Source organism: Lichenostomus cassidix, chromosome Z (genome assembly GCF_008360975.1).
Source record: "Lichenostomus cassidix isolate B80296 chromosome Z, HeHo_3.0, whole genome shotgun sequence".
NCBI lineage: Eukaryota > Metazoa > Chordata > Aves > Passeriformes > Meliphagidae > Lichenostomus > Lichenostomus cassidix.
In genome coordinates this window covers 1,908,331-1,931,563 of record NC_139511.1, presented here as the reverse complement: position 1 = coordinate 1,931,563, position 23,233 = coordinate 1,908,331, and the positions used below count along the sequence as shown (strand labels likewise).

General features: G+C 41.8%; 1 protein-coding gene and 1 long non-coding RNA gene across 3 annotated transcripts in view; one reads left to right on the top strand and one right to left on the bottom strand.

Annotated features, from left to right (window-relative positions):
* Window positions 1–15,931, top strand: part of EDIL3 (EGF like and discoidin domains 3) — a 222,132-nt gene extending 206,201 nt beyond the window's left edge. For both annotated transcript variants that reach the window (XM_085043169.1, XM_085043168.1), the window contains 2 exons: window positions 2,296–2,451; window positions 12,071–15,931. In XM_085043169.1, coding sequence (XP_084899295.1) covers window positions 2,296–2,451; window positions 12,071–12,220 — 306 coding nt within the window. In that variant the 3' untranslated portion in view covers window positions 12,221–15,931. The remainder of the gene's footprint in view (window positions 1–2,295; window positions 2,452–12,070) is intronic.
* Window positions 5,828–8,859, bottom strand: LOC146424220 (uncharacterized). Its single transcript, XR_014846982.1, has 3 exons — window positions 8,786–8,859; window positions 7,050–7,167; window positions 5,828–6,143 (listed from the first exon to the last, which is right to left on the bottom strand). It is a non-coding gene; the product is annotated as an uncharacterized LOC146424220 (long non-coding RNA).
* Window positions 15,932–23,233: the final 7,302 nt, after the last annotated feature.

Here is a 23,233-nt window from a genome sequence, read left to right as displayed (position 1 = left end):
ACACTTGTAAAATGCTAATGTCAAAATTATTTATAAAGAGAATCTAAAGTCGACTCTGAAATGTTTAGTTCAAAAGCTGCCTGGAAGCGTGGACCAATTAGTGATTCCTCACCAGATCAGTCTTTTTCAGAAAAACAGACTATTCATTTAGACTCCAAAATATTTGGAAGCAAGGTCTGGAGACCTGGTGTTTATTAATTCATGAAAGACTTTTGCTAATTAGCAGTGCTCGTTTCCCAGAGGACAACTTAGGCTGTGGAACAGAGCTGCCCTGCACTCCTCACAGAACAGAAAAGTCCCTCCAAGCCACCAGGAAAGCTCCCAAACCAGGCTCCTGCTCTGAGTGGTCCTTGATTGAGTCCCTCTCCCTCTCCACTCAACAAAGAGAACACAGAAAGGGTTTTTCCTTCCTCCTTCATATCCTGTGGTGCCCCAACTTGCTACTGGCAGTCAGTGATGGCTGTGAATTAGCTCATACTGGTACAGCCAAAATTCTTGAACTTCTGCAGATGCTGACATTTTCTCCTTAATGTTTTGGTATCTCAGTGTAGAACATTTTAAGTAATTCCTCTCCTTGAAAGGATTTGCTGCTCATTAGTTGCTACTGATTGCTCAAACTTTGGGATATCCAGGCTCCTTTGTCTGATTGCCCTAAACAGTCATCTCTTCTCTTTTCTCTTCTCTTCTCTTCTCTTCTCTTCTCTTCTCTTCTCTTCTCTTCTCTTCTCTTCTCTTCTCTTCTCTTCTCTTCTCTTCTCTTCTCTTCTCTTCTCTTCTCTTCTCTTCTCTCTTCTCTCTTCTCTCTTCTCTCTTCTCTCTTCTCTCTTCTCTCTTCTCTCTCCTCCCTCTTCTCTTCTCTTCTCTTCTCTTCTCTTCTCTTCTCTTCTCTTCTCTTCTCTTCTCTTCTCTTCTCTTCTCTTCTCTTCTCTTCTTCTCTTCTCTTCCCTTCCCTTCCCTTCCCTTCCCTTCCCTTCCTTCCTTCCCTTCCCTTCCCTCCTCTCCCTCTCCTCTCCTCTCCCTCTCCCTCTCCCTCCTCTCCCTCCTCTCCTCTCTCCTCTCCCTCTCCTCTCCTCTCCTCTCCTCTCCTCTCCTCTCCTCTCCTCTCCCTCTCTCCTCTCCTCTCCTCCCTCTCCTCTCCCTCTCCCTCCCTCCCTCCTCTCCTCTCCTCTCCTCTCCTCTCCCAGAGATTCTTTATTTCTTTACTTTCTTTTAATTTTTTTTCTTTAACAACATATCAGTCATCTGCTCGTGGAGTTCAGCACTCCTCTCACTTCACTGCAATATTTTTACTCTTAGTCTCTCTTGCCTGATTTAATGCACAATATTAAAAATGCCGACTGCTTCACAGCCATTTATTGTTTGAAATAAATCTACCTTTTCTTATTTCTTTTTTACTGGCTCACCACATTGCTGGAGGACAGAATGAAACCTCGGTTATACTCTCAAATTTCAAGAAAATATCAGTTTTGATAGGGAGTTCAACTCCTTCATTCTTCCTCTGAAATTACATTATTAGGTCAATTTACTTTTGTTATTGCATTCTCCTTCTTGATCATTTTAATCCAAGGCATCTGACCCAACTTTGTTACATTCAGTGTTGGGTTGTGGTTCAAAAAAACCTGATCACAGACATGCTGACTCACGTGGAAACCACTTGAAAGCTCAGATTTTATTAGGCTTTAACACTTCTGCCTTGCATTTCTAAAAGTATTGTGCTAAGATTATAAAATAGAGAGCTCAAAAAAATAAAAATTCAATAAATGAGTAAGTTCCAGCTTTTGAGGTAGAAAAAGAAAGAAAGAAAGAAATTTCAGGAGGAAAAGAAACATGATAACAAATGTTTTAAGAGAATTCCTAAAGCATGGGCTCATGAACTGAGATGGAATTGGAAAGGTACGTGGAGAATAAGCCTTTTATTCTGATTATTAGGAACACTTTTTAGCTACAGATCTTTCCCAGTGCAGACTTCTGGGGTTTTTTGGGATTGTGTATGACATCAGCACAAGGGAGAATGGTGTGAGATTATTCCATGTTGTGCCATTAGGTAGTAGGAACAGTAGGTAAAAGAAAAATGGAACATAAAAATAAATTGATTGATTTAGAGCTTGGAGAAGTAAAATTACAGTCCACAGTGTCAGCACACCATGGGAGAGCCACAGTGGGAGCTGCACCACTTTGCTTTGGTGTTTTGCAAAACTGAACTGGAAACAGAAATTCTAATTATGTTCTCCTCTGTTTTGTTTTCTTCTATTTCCTTTTTTTTTTCTTCTTTTTCTGTTAAACTTTTCTGCCCAGGTGGACCTGCTCATCCCCACGAAGATCACTGGGATAATTACCCAGGGAGCTAAAGATTTTGGCCACGTGCAGTTTGTGGGTTCCTACAAGCTGGCTTACAGCAACGATGGGGAGCACTGGAAAATATACCAGGATGAGAAGCAGAAGAAGGATAAGGTAAAGCAGAGAGAAAATCGGTGTTTTTTGGCTGTGGTGACACCACTGGTGACAGTCTGCAGATCGTTTTGTGGGGTTCCATACCCACGGGTTGGAGTCATACAACACAGTGACATTCACAGTGCAATAATGTCACACCCATCAGTGCCACACACCTGATTTAATGCCGTTAAACATGGGGCATAAAACTTTACAGGTCTCCATTAATTGGAATTATTTCTTCATTTAACGCCAGAGCAGAAGGTGTATAAATAGCAGAGTATTTGTGTACTCAAAAACAGGGTTTCAGTGCACTTTTTGGCAGGTATGTCCTATTTTCAGTGATTTCCTGAGAAGTACATCCTTGTTACTCGACCATTTTGGACAGATTCTCTTCTTCTGGAAATTAATGCCCAGTGTTTCAAATACCCATTGAAAATACTATTTTTATTACACTGTAAAATGAATATGAAACATAAAAAAAGTTTCATAACTTCCTGTGCAAATGTTTAATGAGAGGCATAGGGAAAGTATAGGTTTGCTGATTGATTTGAGCGTTTAACTTTTCTCTCTTTATTTATTACACCTTTCATTTAAACTCTGTAACACTTTTATAATGCAAATACCTGAAATTCATAATAACATCTGTTAAAAAAAATATTACACCATATGTATTGCTTAGGGAGATGTTAAGCAAGATGACAAAAAGTGAATTATTTATTAAGTGTCTTATCAGGGTTATGTCTGATTGAAACAAAAGAAAAGTTTATTGAAATACCAGATGGCTGATGCGTCTGATAACATCTCAAATCTGGTTATTCAGGGTGACAAATGTTCTCACTTCCACTTGTATTTCTTATTATAAATAAAAATCCTTCAGGAAAAAAAACAACATATTCTTCACATAGGTCAACTAAGTTAAATTTCTTTTAAACAGCGAAGAAAATTTGATATGCATTGACATGTGTTGTATGAGCACAGGGAGATCTAACGATGGGGGTTGGATCACTGTGTCTCCTACATTGTGCTGCTTTTAAGTGATTGATTAAATGTCACTGATTAGGGGAATGAGTCCTAAATTACTGGATCAAGTCCATGACTGTCTGTGTCTGCACTGCCAGGCTCTGCCATCCAGAGATGACCCTGTGAAGTTTCACTCCTGAAACCCAAATGTCAGCTCACTGTGGCTTTAACCTAAACTGAGCTTTGTTTTGGGGTTTTTTTTTTTCTGAAGGATTTCAGATAGGGAAAGCAAAATGAGTTGGTTTAGCCACCTGACTGGGAAGGTTCTGACAGCAGTGATTATGGATGTGTTTGGTGTAACTCATTGTCAGATAAAAATTGGAAACAAACAACTTACCCTTAGCAGGCATACCACAAATGTATTCAATTTCAGTGACAGATAGGGGCTTCAGTGCTTTGTGCACATCCTGTTTTAAATCCCTGCCATTTAAAAAGAGGGGGGAAAGTTCTGCTGTGAAAGAAATGTCTTCCCCAAGCCAAACTTCTGCTGTGAACTGTTGCATTCATTTTATTGTGAAGCAGAACATGGGTTGGAGTCCCTGGTGATAACACAGTCACAGCAAATCTAAAAGAAAATGCACTCTGGCCTAAAGTCACTGTTCCAGTCTGCATTTGTTTGCACCACTGGCCAAAGCAATTAAATTGATTTTGCTTTCTTCATCAGCTGGACTGTTAATTGCTGTGTGCATATTCCATTAGGAGCAATGGAAAACTCTTAATCATTGTCTCATTTAAACACATCATACCCTCTATTAATTAACATCACTGAGAATAAAATAGATGCATATTGTTATGATTCTTTAACAAGGCAAGACCAATTAAAAGCAGAATAAGATCAAATGTGCTTCACTGGAAATTAGAAGTTAGGATTTCTGAATCAACATTTGTACAAAATAAACAAGTTTACTTGATATGAGTCTAGCCTTTAATACATAAACTAAAATATCTGTAACTTTTTTTTTCCATATCCACAAACATCTGGAAAAGTTAAAAACTCTTATGACAGAGTCTGGCTTTCCAGAAGTCAGTGAACTTGGCAAAATTTTATAGGAGGTAGGACTGGAAAGGATCTCAAGACAACACTTAGGCATGTGCATTTTGACCTATGGAGACTCTATTTTCCTCTCCTCCCATGCCCTCTGAGGTCTTCTCAGCATAAAATGGGATTCAAGAACACCCAAACCCTTGGGAAATTTCAGAGCTAAAGCTCCATTTACTCAGCTGTCCTTCACCTCAGACAAGGCTGCGCCATCCTCCATCAGATTGTTATTTAATATGTTCAAAGAAACGGATAGGGATGAAAATTCCACAATACAGACAGGCAGCTCAAGCATTTAAATATCCTCTAAAAGGGAAAGGTGGTTTATCCCCCTTGCTGCAACACACCCACCCTGTCCTCAGAAGATAAAATCTGATTTTATCTTCATTTTCCCATTTTGTGTTGGCTGGGGTACTTCAACCTATTTCTCCTCAGTTTGCATCATCTATTTCATTGCTGAGAACACATAAATGCCTTGGGCCAGAGGAATGCAGTGTCACCCATTAAACCCTTTTTGGCACCAAAGCCCTTCCTCACCATCCAGCTGGGTGGATGCAGTGTGATCCTGTGGGACAGAAACCCTGCCCTGTGTGCAGTGGGACAGAACTAAAATATAGAAATAAAATAGAAATAAATACAATAGAAATTAATATAATTTATTATATTTATATATAATTTATTATGGCGTAGATATACAATAGAAATAAAAATAAAATCAATGGAGATAAAACAATGTTTAGCTTAAGATACAAGATTTTTCCCAAATGCAAGAACACTGGGAAAAAAAACAAGTTTTCACAGCAAAGTGAAACTTCTGTGTAATGTCACATCTGTATCCAGGAGATATGAAAGGGAGGTTAAAGGTAGATACCAATAACTAACAGCAGCAAGCATAAATTATTCATATTTTACCCTCATTAGTTCTATTTATTAACTGAACATCTTGATTTATTCCGTGAAGGACAGAACACACAGATTTCTTATTTCTTCTGCAGGTGATTTAGTCACCCTGTGCTCATCCTGTGATCCTTGTTTAATCATCAAGAAGTTTAGGGGAAAGGTGGTTCCAAAACATTTCAGGGAAAGAAAGACAGGATGAAAGCAAAAAAAAAAAAAAGAAAAATTTTAGTCATAGACACAAAAATCATGGAGTTCTTGGCAGGCTGGTAATAATGATTTGTGGGTGAATATTGTGACTTTATAGTGCATTTAGGCAAGAGCTGGGAATTTAATCCCATCTGGTGCTTAGCATCTCACTGTTGATCTGTTTACAGTATGAGCCCTAACAAATCAGCAGATCTCACTGAACTCCTGGGGCTATTCACTTATCCCTCCTCATCATTTTTTGAAGTTCATGTACCAAGGAGAAAATCACTGGTCTCTTGCATTATGCTGTACACATTTTATTTGATTTATTTTTTTTGTATAAAAACATACAACATCGTATCTTGCACACTGTGTGCAGCCTGCAAATTTGGTCAACCCTTAACAAAGCAGTGGTTCAGAGGAGGAGGAAATTGGGTGTTCAGCTTTGTTCTTTGCACCATTTCAAATGGAAAAGCTTGCTCCCAGAGCTGTGTCTCCTGCAGCTCCTGCTTGGCTTCTGCTATTTTAATGGCCCCTCGTTTAATTTCACATCTGTGCTGAATTCCTGTGAGTGCAGACAAAAAGTTACTGGGGGAAAAAAAAAAAAAAGTCTTGTCTTTAGAAAATGGAGCCTTTCTCATTCATTTTAAGTAGTTTGAATGAGTTGCCTGGAAAAATTATGAAAGTTTCGCCTGTTGCCTCCAAGAAGCAAAATAAATTACATTGCAAGCTAGCATGTAGGGAGAAAATATATTTTAGAGACAGGACCAGAGCTAATAGCTATCTTGTTTTTCTCAACTAGAGGTCAGTAGCTCACTGTGCCTCCAAAGCTGAGGACGTCCAAACCAAATCTGACCTTTTCCTTTTTTTTTTTTTTTTTTTTTTTTTAATCACATTCCACATGTGATTTATAAATTGCACAGCCTGCTGTAGGTAACTCAAGGCCAGCTGCGGTGTCAAATGGCATTTCAGAGGCTGCTTTTTGCAGGAAGATGAGAACATTTGAAAGTAGCCTGGAGGAGTCTGGCAGTCTGCAGCACTGTCACTCACCATCAGCCATCAGCAGTGCAATTAACTGCAGGTAGACAATACCCAGTATGCAAATGGCCACTGGGTTTGTGCACAAAATGATGAAATACTTGTAATTTATTTGCTTCTGAACGTACAGCCTGTTGCCAGTGTGAGAGGAGGCAGGAACCTACTTATTAAAGAAAAGTTATTTCAGGTCAAAAATCTTCCTGTTAGATTGGTTAATGGTTTTCCTGATGGTGTTTAATTGTTATAATGTCTGGTTCACACTGATAGATTCAATTCCTACATATAATCTAAGTACTTGACACAGGAAATTAACCTTTTTTGAGCAACATTACTTAAATTATTACCAGAGAATACTAGTATCTGTAATCATAGTTGTAATTTCTAATCTAAGGACTTCTCCTTTTTTATCTGCACTGGTTTAAATTATGAGCACCTTCCATGGCTTTCAGCTGAATTATCATGATTTGTGTCAGATGAAGATCTAATTATGCTCATTTCAGGTGTTCTCTCAGCACACACACACATCTCTCTCCCTCTTACCTCACCAAAATCTGGGGGTTTGGACAAAACAGACAAAAGGCTCATATTAACAATCTGCCTTGAACTTCTGTAAGCATTTCTGGAGGGAAAATATTTTGCTCTTCAAAATATTTCTCTTTTTAACTTTGGACCTCCTATAAACCATGCACAGAGGACTAAATTCCCATTTTAGTAGCATCAGCATGTAGATCAGATGGGAAACATAGTGAGAATGAGAGTTTTTTCGCTAAGTTTAAAAGTTTTATCCCCCTCTGTCTATTCTGAAGCTGAGGAGATAATACAGGCCATGTAACACATATTCATGGATATGATATTTATGCACTTTATGTATAATAACTGAGAGAGGGGATGTCTTTTTCTCCTCTTTTTCACTCCAAAAATGCATTTACCCTCAAGCACATGCATGTGCCACCTTTATTTTTCTGAATATTGAGATGTTCTGCACTGAGGCAAAGTCCAAACAGGAGACATGTCTGGGTAGTCTTTATAAAATATTCTCCCTCTAATATGAGCAGGATTAACTGCTCCATGACATAACATTTTTGAAATATTCTGCTCAGTGTGAAAAATGTTGTTGAGGTACAGCAGAAAACATTCCTTTCCCCAAGCTGCCCATCTTCAGGGATTTCTCCTAAATTATTCTGTCTTAAAACATAGGACACTTTTCTTTTTAAAATTCTATCAACTTACATTGTTGTAATTTGCATTTTTCTGCTAATGCCATAAAACAGTTTCTTTCTGTTGAAAAATCTCACTGAATGTTTGAAGTCAAGACATTCAAATTGCTTGCTGGACACAAGTGTAAACAAAAACCATTCATAAATCAGAAATCTTTTCAGCAGAGAATATCAGTACCTACTTTCTAGGCTTTCGCTCTTTTTGCTCATAAAATAATCATGAATTAAGGTATCACATTTTGAAAGCATGTATTTTTTTTGCCTTTTCCTTTCAACAGCAGCTGCAAGAGGGTGAGGAGCAGAGGATCAACACGTAGGTTTGGAGGGCTTGTATGTGTAAAATTGCCAGAGCTGCTGAGTCAATATTCCAGCAAGTTACACCTTTTGGGTATGCAGACTGACAGAAATAGGATACAGCCTCTGTAAAATCTGTAATGTTACACAACAGGGTTGTCAAAAAAAGCAGGAGTTTTTAGTCCACTTGTACCAAAAAAAGAGGCCAGCTTGTAATGTGGCAGGCACTGGCTGTGGGGAGGGTGAAGCCCTGTCTGAAGGCAGCAGCATCCTGCAGCAGATGACCAGAAAATTGGAAAAGCAGGGTTGCTATTTTTCCCTGGTGTCCTTTCCCAGCTCTGGCTTTTTTTTTTTCCTTTTTTTCCTCTCCATGTCCTTAATAGCCCCAGCTGCCTTTTTCCCCTCACAATTTATCTGCTCTTTAGCAGTGGTTAAAGGCTGTGGAAGCTGTGCCACAGTTTAATTATGTGTTGAGAGGGGAGCTGTGACCTTTAGATGGCTCAGGGTGACCCTGCTATCATTGCTGTCCCCTCCTGGCCCTGCCAAGGGGACACTGCAATATTGCCTGCTATCGATTTTCCCCACGCCACTTACGGCTTTATAGACCTCTGCAGCATCTCCTCTCAGCCTGAGGAGAATTATCTGTTTCATAACTCACAAAAAAACCTTCTTCTTGCTGCTTCTTTCTCTGTTTGCTGTCTGGGATGAGGTCTGCACCCACCAGGGCTCACAGTGGAGGTGTCACTGCCTTTGTGACGCACTGAAAACTCACATCCTGGTCTCTATTTCTTGATCATAAATCACCCTGGGGTTAGTTTGTCATTGAGATTTTTTTTTTTTTTTTTAACATAGAGCATTGTGTTGTAATTCCAACATCAGCCTCTCAAATTTAAAAAAAAAATCATTACAGTCTTCAGAGGTATCCTGAAAAAAACTGCTCAGAGGCAAATGCAAGGAGTGATCATTGAGAGGCACCAGCTTTTCAAGAGTTTTTCATTTCTTAGGTGATTTGCTTAGTGTTGACTTTTTGGGCAAAAAGCAACAGGTAGGTGAATAAAAATTACTTTTAGCTACAGAAACAGCTTTTTCTTTTGTACTGATAAGTCATGTTTTGTCCTTTGTCCTCCCTGCTCTTTGCAAATTCCTTGACTCCATTAGTGAATTGAGGCTAAAGCAAAATGAAGAGTGAAAAAGGGTATGTTTTACCCCATAAGAAATTTGCCATGGGGCCACAGAAAAAGAACAGTGAATTTCTTTTAGAATGTTGCATTTCACTCACATTTGTGGATGCTGACAAAACTTCCCTCACTTCCTGATAAATTTATTTCCCTAAAATATTTTTTTCTGATCTAGCTAGTTTAGTTAATTTCTTAAACTAGATCCTGAGTTTTGAGGGAAGGTGCATTTTATATTTGCATAAAATAACCCCTGAAACAGATGAGTTTGACTTCAAGTGGTAATGAGATCATGTATGAGTTAAGAATGAAACTCAATTCTTGTTTTCCTGCTGTAAGTAAATTACACAATCCTCCCTCCTTCAGCTGTATTTGTTGCTGGTTTTGCACCACATAATTTTATTTATTTTGCATATCTGTATGCAGATATGAACACTGGGGCTGTGGAGAGGTTCTGGTAAACAACATTCCTTGTTCTAAGCCTTCATTTAAGTGTTACCTTTGAAAAGCATCTTCCATAGGAAGAGTGAAACAACGAATAAAATAATTTTCCAGTAGTTCAGCAGCAAGAGCTGTCTGCAGTTATGCTTTACTCAACATCTGGCCTGATAAAAAATATCAACACATATTTTGTATGCATGCACAACGTATCAAATTAAAAAAAAAAAAATACATTTAAGCTTTCCTAGCTGCATTTTCGGTGTTGGGAGGTGCCACTGTAATTTCAATAATGAACTTACTGCCTGTTATTTTTCGCTGCAAATTAAACTGAACTTGAGGTGCAAACCTTGTTAGCCCAAGCTCCTGTTGATTTATGTATCAACACTCTCCTCAGGCAGCAAACAATTTTCCCTGTGGTAAATAATTTGGGTTTTTTTCCCTTATACTCACAAAACTGATGTTTCTGTGGTCATTCTCTCTGCCACTTTATCCATCCATCAGAGCTCCCACATCCCTTAATGCTCCCACCTCTGTGCTGGTGTGATGGGGAATTCATCACTTGTGAAAGAAGGAAGGCACAGATTTTGTCTGAGGCCCTAAAAGGACAACACTGGGGAGAAAATTCAAAAATTCAAATAGGTGCAAAATCTTTTGCTTGTTGCACATAACTTGCAGGTGCACAGAAATACATAGAAGGATAAATCAGCCAAATATGCTTTTTTTTTATGCTGAATTTAGACAAAGAGGTGCAGCGTGGGGACCAAAAAGTTTTGCAAATGTATCATAAAAGAAAGAGGTTCAGGCCTAAAATATTGGATCAGCCACCTCGGGCTTCAAAATCTGATATTCTCCCAAGAACTTCCAGGAATTTGTAATTCTGCATTAACTCAGTCCTGTAAGCACACCTCCAGGAGGTCCATATTCTTCTCTGCATGGTGCAAATGATAGTCATTCATTTCCAGTCAAAAAGCCATCAGGTTCAGTTTTCACAAATGAGAAGTGAATTGGCTGACATTTTAAGAGAATGAGCATTTCCCATAAAAGTTGAAAATAACCCAAGGGGATAATCTGATCGTTTTGCCAAAAATTGGTGCTGTGGCCTTTGAATTTAAATAGTGGCTGGCAGGGGAGAGATCTGGCACTGATTTATCACAGGTAGAAATTTGAAAACTCACTTTAATGTTGGTTAACCAATACGAGTCAAAATAAGATCATAACATGCACTGCACTGTGCTAGGATGTTTTACTTTTATCACCTGATGCCCTTAATTCATCTGCTGGGTTTTGTTTGACATGAAAAGATAATATCCTTGATAATCACCAACTTTACAAGGGTTTATGGGGTTGCATCCCAGCTACGTCCATGAGTGATGCAATAAAAATTCTTAATTTAATTATTAATGTTATTTTCTCAGAAACAGTAACAGGATCTCCTGGGATTAATTTGAGGCGGCACAAATGCCAAGTAAAAAGACATTTAATTTTTTAAATGTTAATGATTTTTGTGTAACTTTCAGAGCGTGGCCCTGGCAGAACAGCAGGCTGAGCTTTGAATGGAAGGCTCTGGCTGCACCAGGGCTGAGTGGGTCATGGAATGATGATGTCTTAGCAAAGGCAGGGGCTTGTGGAGTCACAGGTTTGGGTTGGAAGAGACCTTTAGGATCATCCAAGGGCAGGGACACCTTCCACTATCCCAGGTTAGTGGTGTTAAACACATGATTTCCACGATGGTATGGTGAAAACACTTTATTGCAAAAATACAGGGTTCTTAAACTGTTAGTTTGTTCTGAGTTTCCATACTTGTGAGGCACAACAAATGTGCTTAACTAATTACTATAGATCAGGATAGGAACAGCATCAGGTGTGACAAACCACAGCCCCACGGTGTGAGCACTGATTGGTTCTAATCATTGTTTTACAATTACGGAACTTGTTTTCCACCTCCAGTTTAGCTGAGTCGTTCCCAGAGTGCTTTTCTAGCTAGGTAAACTAACAGCAGTGAGCAAGGATTTCACAAGGGCAGCAAGGCATCACTTTGCAATGTCCTTCTGCTCTGCAACACAGGTTGTTCCAAGCCCCAGTGTCCAACCTGGCCTTGGACACTTCCAGTGATCCAGGGGCAGCCACAACTTCTCTGGGAATTCCATCCCAGACCCTCCCCACCATCACAACCAAGAACTCCTCCTAATCCCACCCAATCAATCCCTTCCTTCTCCACTGCAAGCCTCAATCCGGATCTCCCGACGGTACAAACCCCTCGCGGATCCTGGGAACATCCGAGTCCCACCGCCCAGGCAACCTCACCCCTTCCCCTTTCCTCCCCTCAGGTGTTCCAGGGCAACTTCGACAACGACACGCACCGCAAGAACGTGATCGAGCCGCCGATCCTGGCGCGGCACGTGCGCATCCTGCCCTGGTCGTGGTACGGCCGCATCACGCTGCGCTCCGAGCTGCTGGGCTGCGCGGCCGAGGACTGACCGCCCGCCCGCCCCACGAGCCCCCGCTGTAGAAGAAGCTGTGCAAAGCCTTGTAGGATGCTGAGTGGGGTTTTTCCATGAACCAGTGCTCGCTCATTTTATGGTAGGCCGCTAGCTGTCTTTCGCCAGGAGGTCTAAGCCTGCCCTTTAAACGATCCAATCCGATTTTTGCCCTTGAGATCTGTTGGTGTTGTCCCTTCTGCTGTGGAATTGTCCTCCCGGTTTTCCTTTGAGTTGCTCACCACCAGTTGAAATGCGTTGAGGGAAAGGAAAGGGGAAAGAGAATGGCAGCATCCTTTTTACAAGGGAAGTGAAATAGAGTGAGGAAGCTCATTTGCAGCTTTAGGAGCATTGGGCTGACGAATTCTCCATAAACCATACCACCGTCTGACTTGCAAAAAGTGATACTGCAGCTTTTAGCAATAAGTTTACTTGGGGATGACTGCATTACAGTAATTGTGCCTATCAAACACTGTCAGTACTTATGACACATATATATTTTGGACCAGGCTGTGCAACGCAGCACCTGTGACATTACAAGCTACCTTTCACCACTTCCCTGCAGACAGCAGAGTCTGTGCACCTGGAGGGTTTTCCTAACTGCCCCATTTTCCTTCTCTATTTTGCATGCTGTAGGCACGATCTCCATCTTTTCTGTTTAGTGTCACACCGCTGGTGTTGTTTTCCTTGGAAGAAATCACCTGTTTGGGTAGATAACCAAATCAGTGTATGGTGAAGTTAAGGGATTTGCCAAAGTTTATCAGTTCTGTGCTTTTTCGAGGAGGCTGAGGTGAGGCACCAGGGCACTGTGGTGTCTCACCTTGGGTTCCACACGAGTCAAAGCACACAGTGCATCAGAAATGCCATTCCATGCTGGTTTGTCCAGGGGTGAGCACACAACCCTCGACAGGGCTGCTCACCCAATCACTGCTTTCAGAAGCACCCCAAATTTCTGTGAGGAGGAAAATGGGGGGTGAAGGAACCAGGTGCTAAAAGACACCCCGGAGGAATGACTCCCTCACTGCCAGGAAACCCTCCCTTCAGGCACTTCCTGAAGTCACAGCTTTCCTCCCAGAAGGCAAGAGGTGACATCAGAGTGCACCAAAGCCTGGCCCGTGTCACCCTCTGCTCCTAAAATGTCTTTCCAGACACACCAGGGAGCCACGAGGAGGTCATTCCTACCATTCCCCATCCGTAGAAATGCTTCACACACAGCATGACAGCACCCCCAGTTTAAAAAGCAGTTTTTAGGAGGAAAAGTGGAGCAGGAGGGGGGACATTCTCCCCCGTGCCTCAGTTTCCCCGCTGATTGAGAGGACAATGCCAACCTTTGAGGAGCAGTCCAAGTTTCCTTGGAGTAAATTACTCTGTGACTATGTTAGAGTAGCACCTCAGCCTAAAAAGGATCCTGGGACAGGGAGCAAGGGGAGGTTTTATCTGTTACCTGAAATAACAGCACTTGGGATTACTGCCAACATTTTAATTTCATGACATGCTGATGTGGAGAGAAAGAGAGAATGAGAGAGAGAGAGAGAGGGAGAGAGAGATGCAGCTGCATGTTTTAGCAAATATCACTGAATTTATATTTTCTGTCACTGTTACATTCTCACCAAAACTCTGAAGTATGAACTTGGGCACTGCTTCCCAGGCCAGCAGCTGGCTGGCCCACAGTCTGCAAAGGGCAAAGTTTACCTTGGAAACAAAACGGTTTGGATTTCCAAAAAACCTGCATTTAATCACACATTCTCCACCACAGACTAAATATATATTATCCATTGAACTGTGAAAGACTTTAGAATAGCAGCCAGGAATTTTACATACAAGAATTGGGGATATAATGGTGGCGGTTTTCTGATAGTGTCACTTAAACTGTCACATTTTAGCAAACAGAACACCCTGCCTCTACAAAATGACTTAATCCTTAAACTGTATTTATACAAGTATTTATTTTATAAGGCTTAGACATTTAAAGACTTCTAAAGAAGAGTCCTGTAAAGGTAAAAGTATGTGTAAGAAATGTTGAGGTCCTGTGCAACACTGCTAAGTTTGTTCTTTATTTTTTACTTTGTGCTGCATAACAAAAGCCACTAGACTGTTACTGTCTTGTCTGTAACTGTGTTAACAGCATTCCTTAATGATGTATATATGGAGTGGTCTTCAAGCAAAAGGAGTGATTTAAAAGAGAAAGTCAATCCCTTTGGTGGTACTTATAATGAGCCAAAAAAAAAATCTGAATAATGGAGGACAAGTCTATCCCCACATTACCCACTGCCTATATTTTGCAATTTGGGCTTTATGTTAAAAAATAAACCAATAAAAGGAAAAAATCTGGTAATATTTATCTCTTTAGGACGTACACACAATACTTTAAAAGGTGTAAGTACATTTTCCTTTTTTGGGAGAGCAGTTGACCCTGAACTTAATTACAGATATGAAGAATAGCATGTAGCTATTTCACTGAGTGTATCCAAAAAACAGGAGGGCATTTCAGAAAATTAGACTTTGTAGTTTAACAATTCATGTTAACTTTCTTTAGAAATATTTGTTTTGTGTTCTTAACCTTTTTTTGGTTTCTTTCATATTAGTTATGTTTGGTAGCTTCAGTTTTGGTTTTGAATTGATCTTTCTTAGTTCAGCAATTTGATTGTTATCCCTTCACCTGCATATAGAGATTTCATGAAATGTAATGCAGTAATTTTAATTTGGTATTAATTTAGTGTTGAGCATTTTCATCCTCATGTCCTGTGTCAGCTTTCTCAGCTGCCAGCAGCCTTCACAAACTGCAAGGATAGCTCCATACCTTGTGATTATACTATGTGATAATTTATTAAAAATTCATATATGTGAAGCCCTTGCAATGTTAACCTCCATGCTGAGGGGTTTTCCAATGGCATTATTCCTCAGCTGCCAGAAAGCTCTTTTGGAATGGCATTTCCAGCACCAAATTCTGCTCCCAGTGTCAGCAGTATCAGTCTGAAATAGCTCTTGGCTTATGTGGAATCCTTCAGATTTAACAAAACGAGAATCAGATCAAGGTATAGAATTAAACTTTTTCTCTTCACTTTTATTCAGTTTTCTGGGGGAATACCATGATTACAAATTAACACAGCTGTTCTCTCCCAGTGAAAGCAACCAAAACAGAATTGCAGGACAGGGGACATCCCTTTGACAGGGGACAGAGAAAAGCTCGGAAATGATCCCTGACTTGTGCATTAATTGCTAACAGTGACATTGAACAAGACCCAAAGTGTTCTCCTAATTAAATTTCACCCTGAACCCGTTAAGTGTTTGTAGGCAGGCTTCACCTTTATGCAGCTGGGTAATGTGCTACATTTACAGCCTGGGAAATCAAGCCCCAGCACGAGGCTCCTTTTTATCTGCATTAAGGGCCCTTCGCCTCCACTGGCTCTGGATCCGAGGTTGACTTTCTCTTTTGGAATGGCTGAGTACAAATTAAGTGTCAGTCTTGAAGACTAAGGATACTAAATGAGTGTATCTTTGCTATACAACCAGTGTGAACTATAATATTCAGTGCTGGCTTCTGATGTGTCAGTAAGTACAGAAGTATCTCGGACACAAATGACCTTTGCAACCTTTCAAGCTGTGTGATATTCAAGTGGTTTTGTATATATTTAAATCATGTAGAGCGATGTAAAACCAGTACGACCTTGTCTAGTCTTCAAACTTAACAATAAAACTTTTGAAAAATGAGGTGGTTTTCCTGGAGAGGTTGTATTGCAACACCTCAGAGGAGACACAACTTATCTCAGCCTCGCTGGCAGCAAACGTGGAGCTGAGATATGGCTTGGCATTTTCCTGGATTCATCCACGGGGTCTTTGTGGTAGGTAAGTTTATTTCTGGCAAAATCAGCAGTGGTGCTGTGCTCCCCTCAATGTGTTCCCTTTGTTCTTCCAGATAAAAAAATGTGAAGGTTCTGAACAAGTCTGAATTTTTTTTTTTTTCCTATCCTGCTGCTCTCTGAATGAGCACCAGAAATGTAAAATGGCAATTTCATTTCCTGCAAGTCAGATTTCTTGGGGTGTTTATCAGCACTTATCCTCTCTTCTCCACTCCTGCATAGGCAAATTAATTTCTGAGAAGATAAGGAGTGCCTTCAGCCCAGACCTGCTATGAGAAGCCACAGCAGGGCTGGTGTTTGCTCATAGCCTTGCCCCTTTTCTCTTTTATTTTCTGTGCCCCCCAGAATTTTCATATTAGTTAACCCTAGAATTTCAATTTCTGAGGCACCTTAGAGGTTAAAGTAGCGCATGGAAATGCCACTTGCCCCCAGATTTAAACAATTACATTATATTTTAAAAATTTGTTTACTTAAGAGAGACTACACTTCAGTGGTTTACACCTTGAATGAGCCCATAAACACACATGAGCCCATAAATACATAAAATATTTCGTTTCATAGTGGTTTCAGCCTGTGTCCTTTCACCAAAAATCATCTTTTAGAGATAAAAACCACCCATGAGCATGCACTGGTGACACTGCCCAACATGCAGTCTCAACACTCAACACTCAATACAGCATGTTGTCTTTTGACAGAAAAGTCACAAAATTGCATTTTTCCCTTATTATATATGTCTACCAGTCATAAAAAATGAGAATATAACACTGCACACAAGAGGAGTGCTTTTGGAGAGTAATGGCTGAATATCAGCACTTCAGTCATAAATTTCTGCATCTTGAACTTTCCTTACTTGTAGTTATGAATTACAACTATTTCACCAAACATGGAGACATTTCCTGAAGAACTGAAAAGTGGGTTTTCCTCACACTCTTCACAACATATATCCCCAGGAATTCTAGTGAAGACAATGAGAGAAAACTGTGAGTAAATCTCTTCAGAATAGAAATTATTTATCAATGTCCACTCTCCCATATTTGTTGCTAGTGAGTTCAAGGGATGGACATGAGTATCAACACTCCACATCATTATGACATAAGTAGTCTCTGATATTTCTGTGTAAACACAATGACATTTATTTTGTACCTGAAATTTAACAGCAGGAGGTCAGTCTGCTCACTTTGTGATTACTAAGTCACCTGTGATCACTTAGTCTTAAAAACCAAATAGGACAAATTAGAAGATAATTTTAAAATAGGACTAAATAAAGATAATTTTACTGATGATACAAAAGTTTTTTTCTATATATAATTTGCATAATTTTGGTAATCGATAGACATACTTCAGAATGCAAAATTAAGATTAAGAATCTAAAAATTTAGATTAAGAATCTAAAACACAAAAGGCAAACTTGTATAAACCGTTGTTGTGTAGCTTTATGATTGCATTTATTCCAAATTATCTTCCAATGATACATATACCAGTGCAAATACATATATTTAAATTCCTCTGAATGTGACAACATGGAAACACAACCTGACAACTTACCTTGATAAGAATGCAGCAAAATGTATTTTACCAGTTTATGTCAGTCAAGAATATTTGGGTTTTTATGTAGTTTATATCAACTTAGAAGTAGGCTCCATGTGTATGGGAGTGCACAGGAAGAATTTCAGCTGTTGGAATGGCCAGGAGATGGGGAGTGTGGCCCAAGCACAGCCTGGATGTGACAGTGGCATTTCTCCTGGTGCTTTCTCCCTGGCTTGGCAGATGGTCTGGGTTATCTGAGGTCACCCACCACACCATGGGTCACACTTGTCACGAGATGGAGGCAATCAGCCCTCCAAACACAGCAGGAAAGGTCACCATCATTTGCATCAGACTGGAAAATCCAGAGCAGACTAAACCAATGTGTTTTTCTGAGATGCTGCGAGAGGTCAGTGGGAGCTGTGCAGAAATGCACTGTGTCCCCTTGGCCACAAAAAGTGCAACCAAGTACACAGACTGCATAAAATATACATGTGATGCACTGAAGCAAGATCAAAGGGCCCCAAAAAAGTGATACATGCTGTTTTCTCGTGAAAATGTCAGACAATATGATGTAGGTGATGCAGGCTGATGCACCACGGACTCGTACCAGGTCTGGCTGGGATGGATTCACCCTGCCAAAGCTTCTGGGGAAAGGGAACCCAACCACAGGCTCTTCAGGAAGGACAAGCAGAGGGGCAAGGAGGGGGTCTCACCCTCTGTGGAAAGACCAGCATGGAGCTCTGCTGGGATGGATGAGGAGCCAACAGGGAGCTCATGGGTCAGGAATCAAGGGAGGGCAGGGACAGGTGAGGCACGAATGTGCCACAGGGCAGGGACAGGTTGCACTGTGGCAGGAATGTGCCACAGGCTGCAGGAAGAGTTGATGAGCTCCTCTATGGACAGACAGGAGCAGCCTGGTGTGCACAAGCCCTGGTCCTCATGGAGGACTTCAATCACCCCAAATGAGAATCAAAGGTTGGGTTGGGTTGGGTTGGGTTGGGTTGGATTGAGTTGGATTTGTTGGGTTGGATTGTGTTGTTTTGGGATGGGATAGGATGGGATGGGATGGGATGGGTTTGATAGGGACAAAACTTAAATCCCATCCAGTGCCACCCCTGTTATAGCAAGAACACCTCCCACTGTCCCAGGCTGCTCCAAGCCCCGGTGTCCAGCCTGGCCTTGGACACTGCCAGGGATCCAGGGGCAGCCACAGCTTCTCTGTCACCCTGTGCCAGGCCCTGCCCACCCTCCCAGGGAATTATTTCCTCCTAATGACTAATAATTAAACCCACTTTCCTTTTCTTCCTGACTGCCCAATAACCAAATCTACCAGGAGGGGCTGTGAAATGGTGGAATTCAAGACCCTGAGGATGGTGAGGAAGGCACACAGCAGGCTCTCTGCCCTGAATATCAGGAGAGAAGAATTTGGCCTCCTCAAGGATCTGCTTGGTCAAGTATGATGGATTTAAGTCCTGGTTCATGTTTAATGAGCACCTCCTCCTAAGTCAGGAGCAAAACATCCCAACAAAGAGAAAATCAGGCAAAGATGTCAGGAGCCCTGTGTGGGTGAACCAGGAGCTCCTGGACAAACACAAAACAGAAAAAGGAAATCTCCAGAGCATGGAAGAAATGGCAGGTAGCCTGGGAAGAATACAGGGAATGGTCCAAGCAGCCAGGATCAGGTTAGGAAAGGTAGAGCTCTGACAGAGTTAAATCTTCCCAGGGACACCTAAGGCAACAAGAAAAGTTTCTATAGGTATGTTGGTGACAAAGGGAGAAGTCAGGGAAATGTGGGCCCACTGTGGAAGGAAAACAGAGAATCAGGACATGGAGAATGCTGAGGTTCTCAACAACTTGCCTTGGTTTCACCAAAAAGTGCTCCAGGTAAACTGCCCAAGCTGCAGAAGGTGAAGGGAGGGGCAGAAGAATGTGGGAGAAGATCAGGCTGGAGGCCATCCAAGGAACTTGAAGATGCCATGGGACCTGGTGAGATCACCTGTGGGTCGTGAGGGAATGATCAAAAACAGTGGTTAAGCCACTCCTTGTCATACTTGAGAAGTCATGGCAGTCAGGCTGAGGTTTCACTGACTGCAAAAAAGGGGAATCACACCCCACATTTTTAATAAGGGAATTAAGGGAGACCCAGGGAACTACAGGGCATTATGCACACTGAAAAATAGACTGCCTGAATGTTCCTTCCTCACTTTTTACATCTGTCCTGTTTTTCTCTTGGAAGTTTTTCTCTTTACTATTTTTGACTAGGAGGAATTCCTTTATTACATGTGACTCATGCTACTATAACAGGATCACAGCTTCTGTAAAGTGTGTGCTCACAGCTTCTTTCTGAAAGTGAAAAGGCACTAACAGAGAATTTTTGACTAAGCAATTAAAGCACACGTTGCTTGTGTAAATATGGAGTGTAAATTTACATACATATTTATATATATGTATATATATGTGCACTTTCGACAGGTCAGTGTCATATATATCATAGTTCATCTGGGAATAGAAAGAGAAAAGTGGAATAGTATTACAAGGATGTTAATTAAGCTCATTGATCTAACCTAGCTGTTCTTCATATTTGTGCTGATGTAATTTTCTTCCATTAAAAAAAAAAAAACAGTGAGTGTGGGTAGAACAATGCTTCTCTGTAGGTATTTTATTTATGTCCCCAGCTTTCTCTCCATGGAGTCACAGAAGGTTTTGGGTGGGAGGGGACATTTAAAGGCCACACAGCCCGACCCCTGCCACAGGCAGAGACACCCTGAACCAGATCATGTCACTCAGAGCCCCATCCAACCTGACCTTGAGTGTTTCCAGGGATGGGGCAGCCACCACCTCTCTGGGAAACCTCTTTCAGTGTTTCACCACCCTCCCCGTAGAAAAGCTCCTTCCCTGTATCTAATCTAAATTGACCCTCTTTTAGTTTAAAGCCATTTCCCCTTCGTCCAGTCACAGCAGACCCTGCTAAAAAGTTTGTCCCCAGTTACCTTTCCTCAGAATCTCTCATGGAAATGCTGGTTTTTTTCTTCACAGAGAAACGGGCAGCGTTACTTGAAAGCAAGAAGTGCTTCTTTATTTTAAAGCCATTTTTCCCTTTACTGAGGGATTTAAAAGTATTTCATTTTCAAAAGCCATCGCTGGCTGGCGACCGGAATAAGTGAGAAGGTTTTCTTGCTCACAAAGATGGGAGTCAGAGTGTCCTCCAGAAGAATCTGACCCAATATTTATATAATATACATATATAGCCAGCACCACTCACCACCTGCACTGCCTGCTCCACCTCCCCGCTCCTCTCCGTGACAGAAAGTGTTGTTCAGCCGTGGCCATGAGACCATCTATTCACAAGTGGCTTTTCACTCCCAGCTCAGACTCCAACCGTCACATTCCCCAAATATTTCTGGGAGTCCAAAGCCAGGCGTCCAAACCAGAGCAGCCCAGGGGTTGGGTGTGATGTGGTGGAGGAAACCTCGCCCCTGGTCCCGGCTGGGCTGGCTGAATGGCACACACAGTCCCCATCTGCAAACACGGGGTGGGCAGCAGGAACGGCTCAGCAAACATGTCCCAGTTAATCCCTCCGTGGCATAAAAGGCTGCACTTCAGCTGAAACGGTTTTGGGTATTTTTAAACGTTTAGCAATCTTTTCCCCTCGCCTCTGCTGCGAGCATTCCTCCAGCCTGCAGGAGAAAGGCGTTTGTGGTTGATTTCTGCTCCAAAGGGTTACTTTTTATTCAGATTCGTGTCTGCCGTGCATTCAAGCTGCCTGAACAGACTAGCATGCTCCTGAAATGAGATAAAAACGCCCGCTAAAAATTCCAGAATGGCACGTAGGTTACTGGTCTGTCACCCTTGTCACACCAAAGGGAAGGGATGGCCGGGACATCCTCATTGCCACCAGCCCAGATGGGTAAGCACCTTGACTTCAAACAGCCTCTTCACAGATCTAAGGACCTTGCTTAGGTTGAAGGAGAGTGAAATGTGTCAATAATGCTCCCATGTGAGTGGTGATGTGATTTCTGATGGGTGCTGTGCTCCTTTCAGGCACTCACCCAGCAGCTCCCTATTTCCAGGGCTGGAATGAATACTCCCTGGTTCTCACCTGATATATTTCACAAGAGATGCTGAAATCATCTTGCACTGTCTTGTGAAAATCTCCACTGATACAGTTTGTTGGTAAATTACTGAGGAGTCTCTCAGGGCTGCCTTTTTTCCCTTTATTTTGAGCCCTCTGTTCACACAGATGATCCCTTTGGTTGTATTCCCATGTCACAGTGAATAAACTGAATGTATTGACACTTTTGCAGCCCAGATCATCTCTGTAACTGCAGCAAAGGAGTGTTTTGATTGAGCAGGCAAAGGCTTATTAGCATTCCTTCACTGCCTCGAGACAGTCTGGAGTGATTCTCCCTGGCCAGAGGAACAGACTTCAAACCAGGGAATGTGTGCATCAGGCTGTGCTGGGGAGAGGCACTTTGATAACCTCCCCTTCTCCTATTTATCAGCCTCCCCAGGGGCCTTTCCCTTAGCTCTACAGTAAAAATATTGATTGGTCCCAGGGGATCTCACACAGATCCTTGTGCTTGCACTCCAGCAGTGGGGGAAGGTGAGGTTTCAGCAGTTTTTAGGAACAGATAATGCTGGTAGAGCCACGCTGTGGGTGACTCCAGCTCTCACTTTTCCTCAGAATCTCTGATCCTTCCTGTGGTGCTGGTTTGACATTCTCTCTGTGAGTCAGAGCACGCAGAAACTGGAGCAAATGTGGAAGGGGATGAGGGGAAGGACTGGGCTGTCCCTTCGTGCAGCTATTCCAGCCACGAGGCTCTGTGATCTGTGAGCATCCCTGCCAAAAACAGCATGGGCAGAGCCAGCACTGCCCGCCCAAAAGTGCTGTTCCAACCCTGTGCAGCACAGAACTTGGTGTTATCACTTTCTATCCAACTTATTTGGGCTGAATATTCATTACAGAGGGACAGGAGGGGGAAAAGGGTAGATCTTCATCTGATCTTAATCCCCCAACACTCTCCAGGTCTTCCAGTCCCTAAGGAGTGTGGTCTGGAAGTCTAAGAAGTGAGCAGTTGAGTTACCCTTACCTAAATTAACTTAATTTTATAGCCAACCTTCTTGAAAGACTCATTCACATGACACAATTCTGTCCAAAATTATTTCAAATGTCAACGTTGCCTTTATACACATCCTAACTATTTCACAGGGGCTTCTTCCTTATCTGTTTTCATCTCGAGACAATCTGATTGCATGCAGGAAAATTAGTTACTTCGAGAATAGGAAAGATCATTCCCATGAATACTAATCCACAGCCTTTATTAAACTGAAGTTGGGGGAGTAGGTGAGAGAAGGAGGAAGGAAAAAAAAAAGCCAGAATTTGATATATATTTGGAGAAGCAGGAGGAGCAAGGCTGTAAGAGGCACTTTTTCAGTGCCCTCCTCGGGCAGCACAGCCCCACACAGGTGTGTGCAGGTGTGGTGGGTCCAGTCCTGGGCAGGGACAAGGTTTGCCTGCTGGGAATGCTGCACAGGCTGCAAAATGCAGAAGCAGGCACAGCTGCACCTCTGCCCGCCTCCTCGCCGTGACCTTTTTTCTATTCCTATTACACTGGAGTCTCTGAAC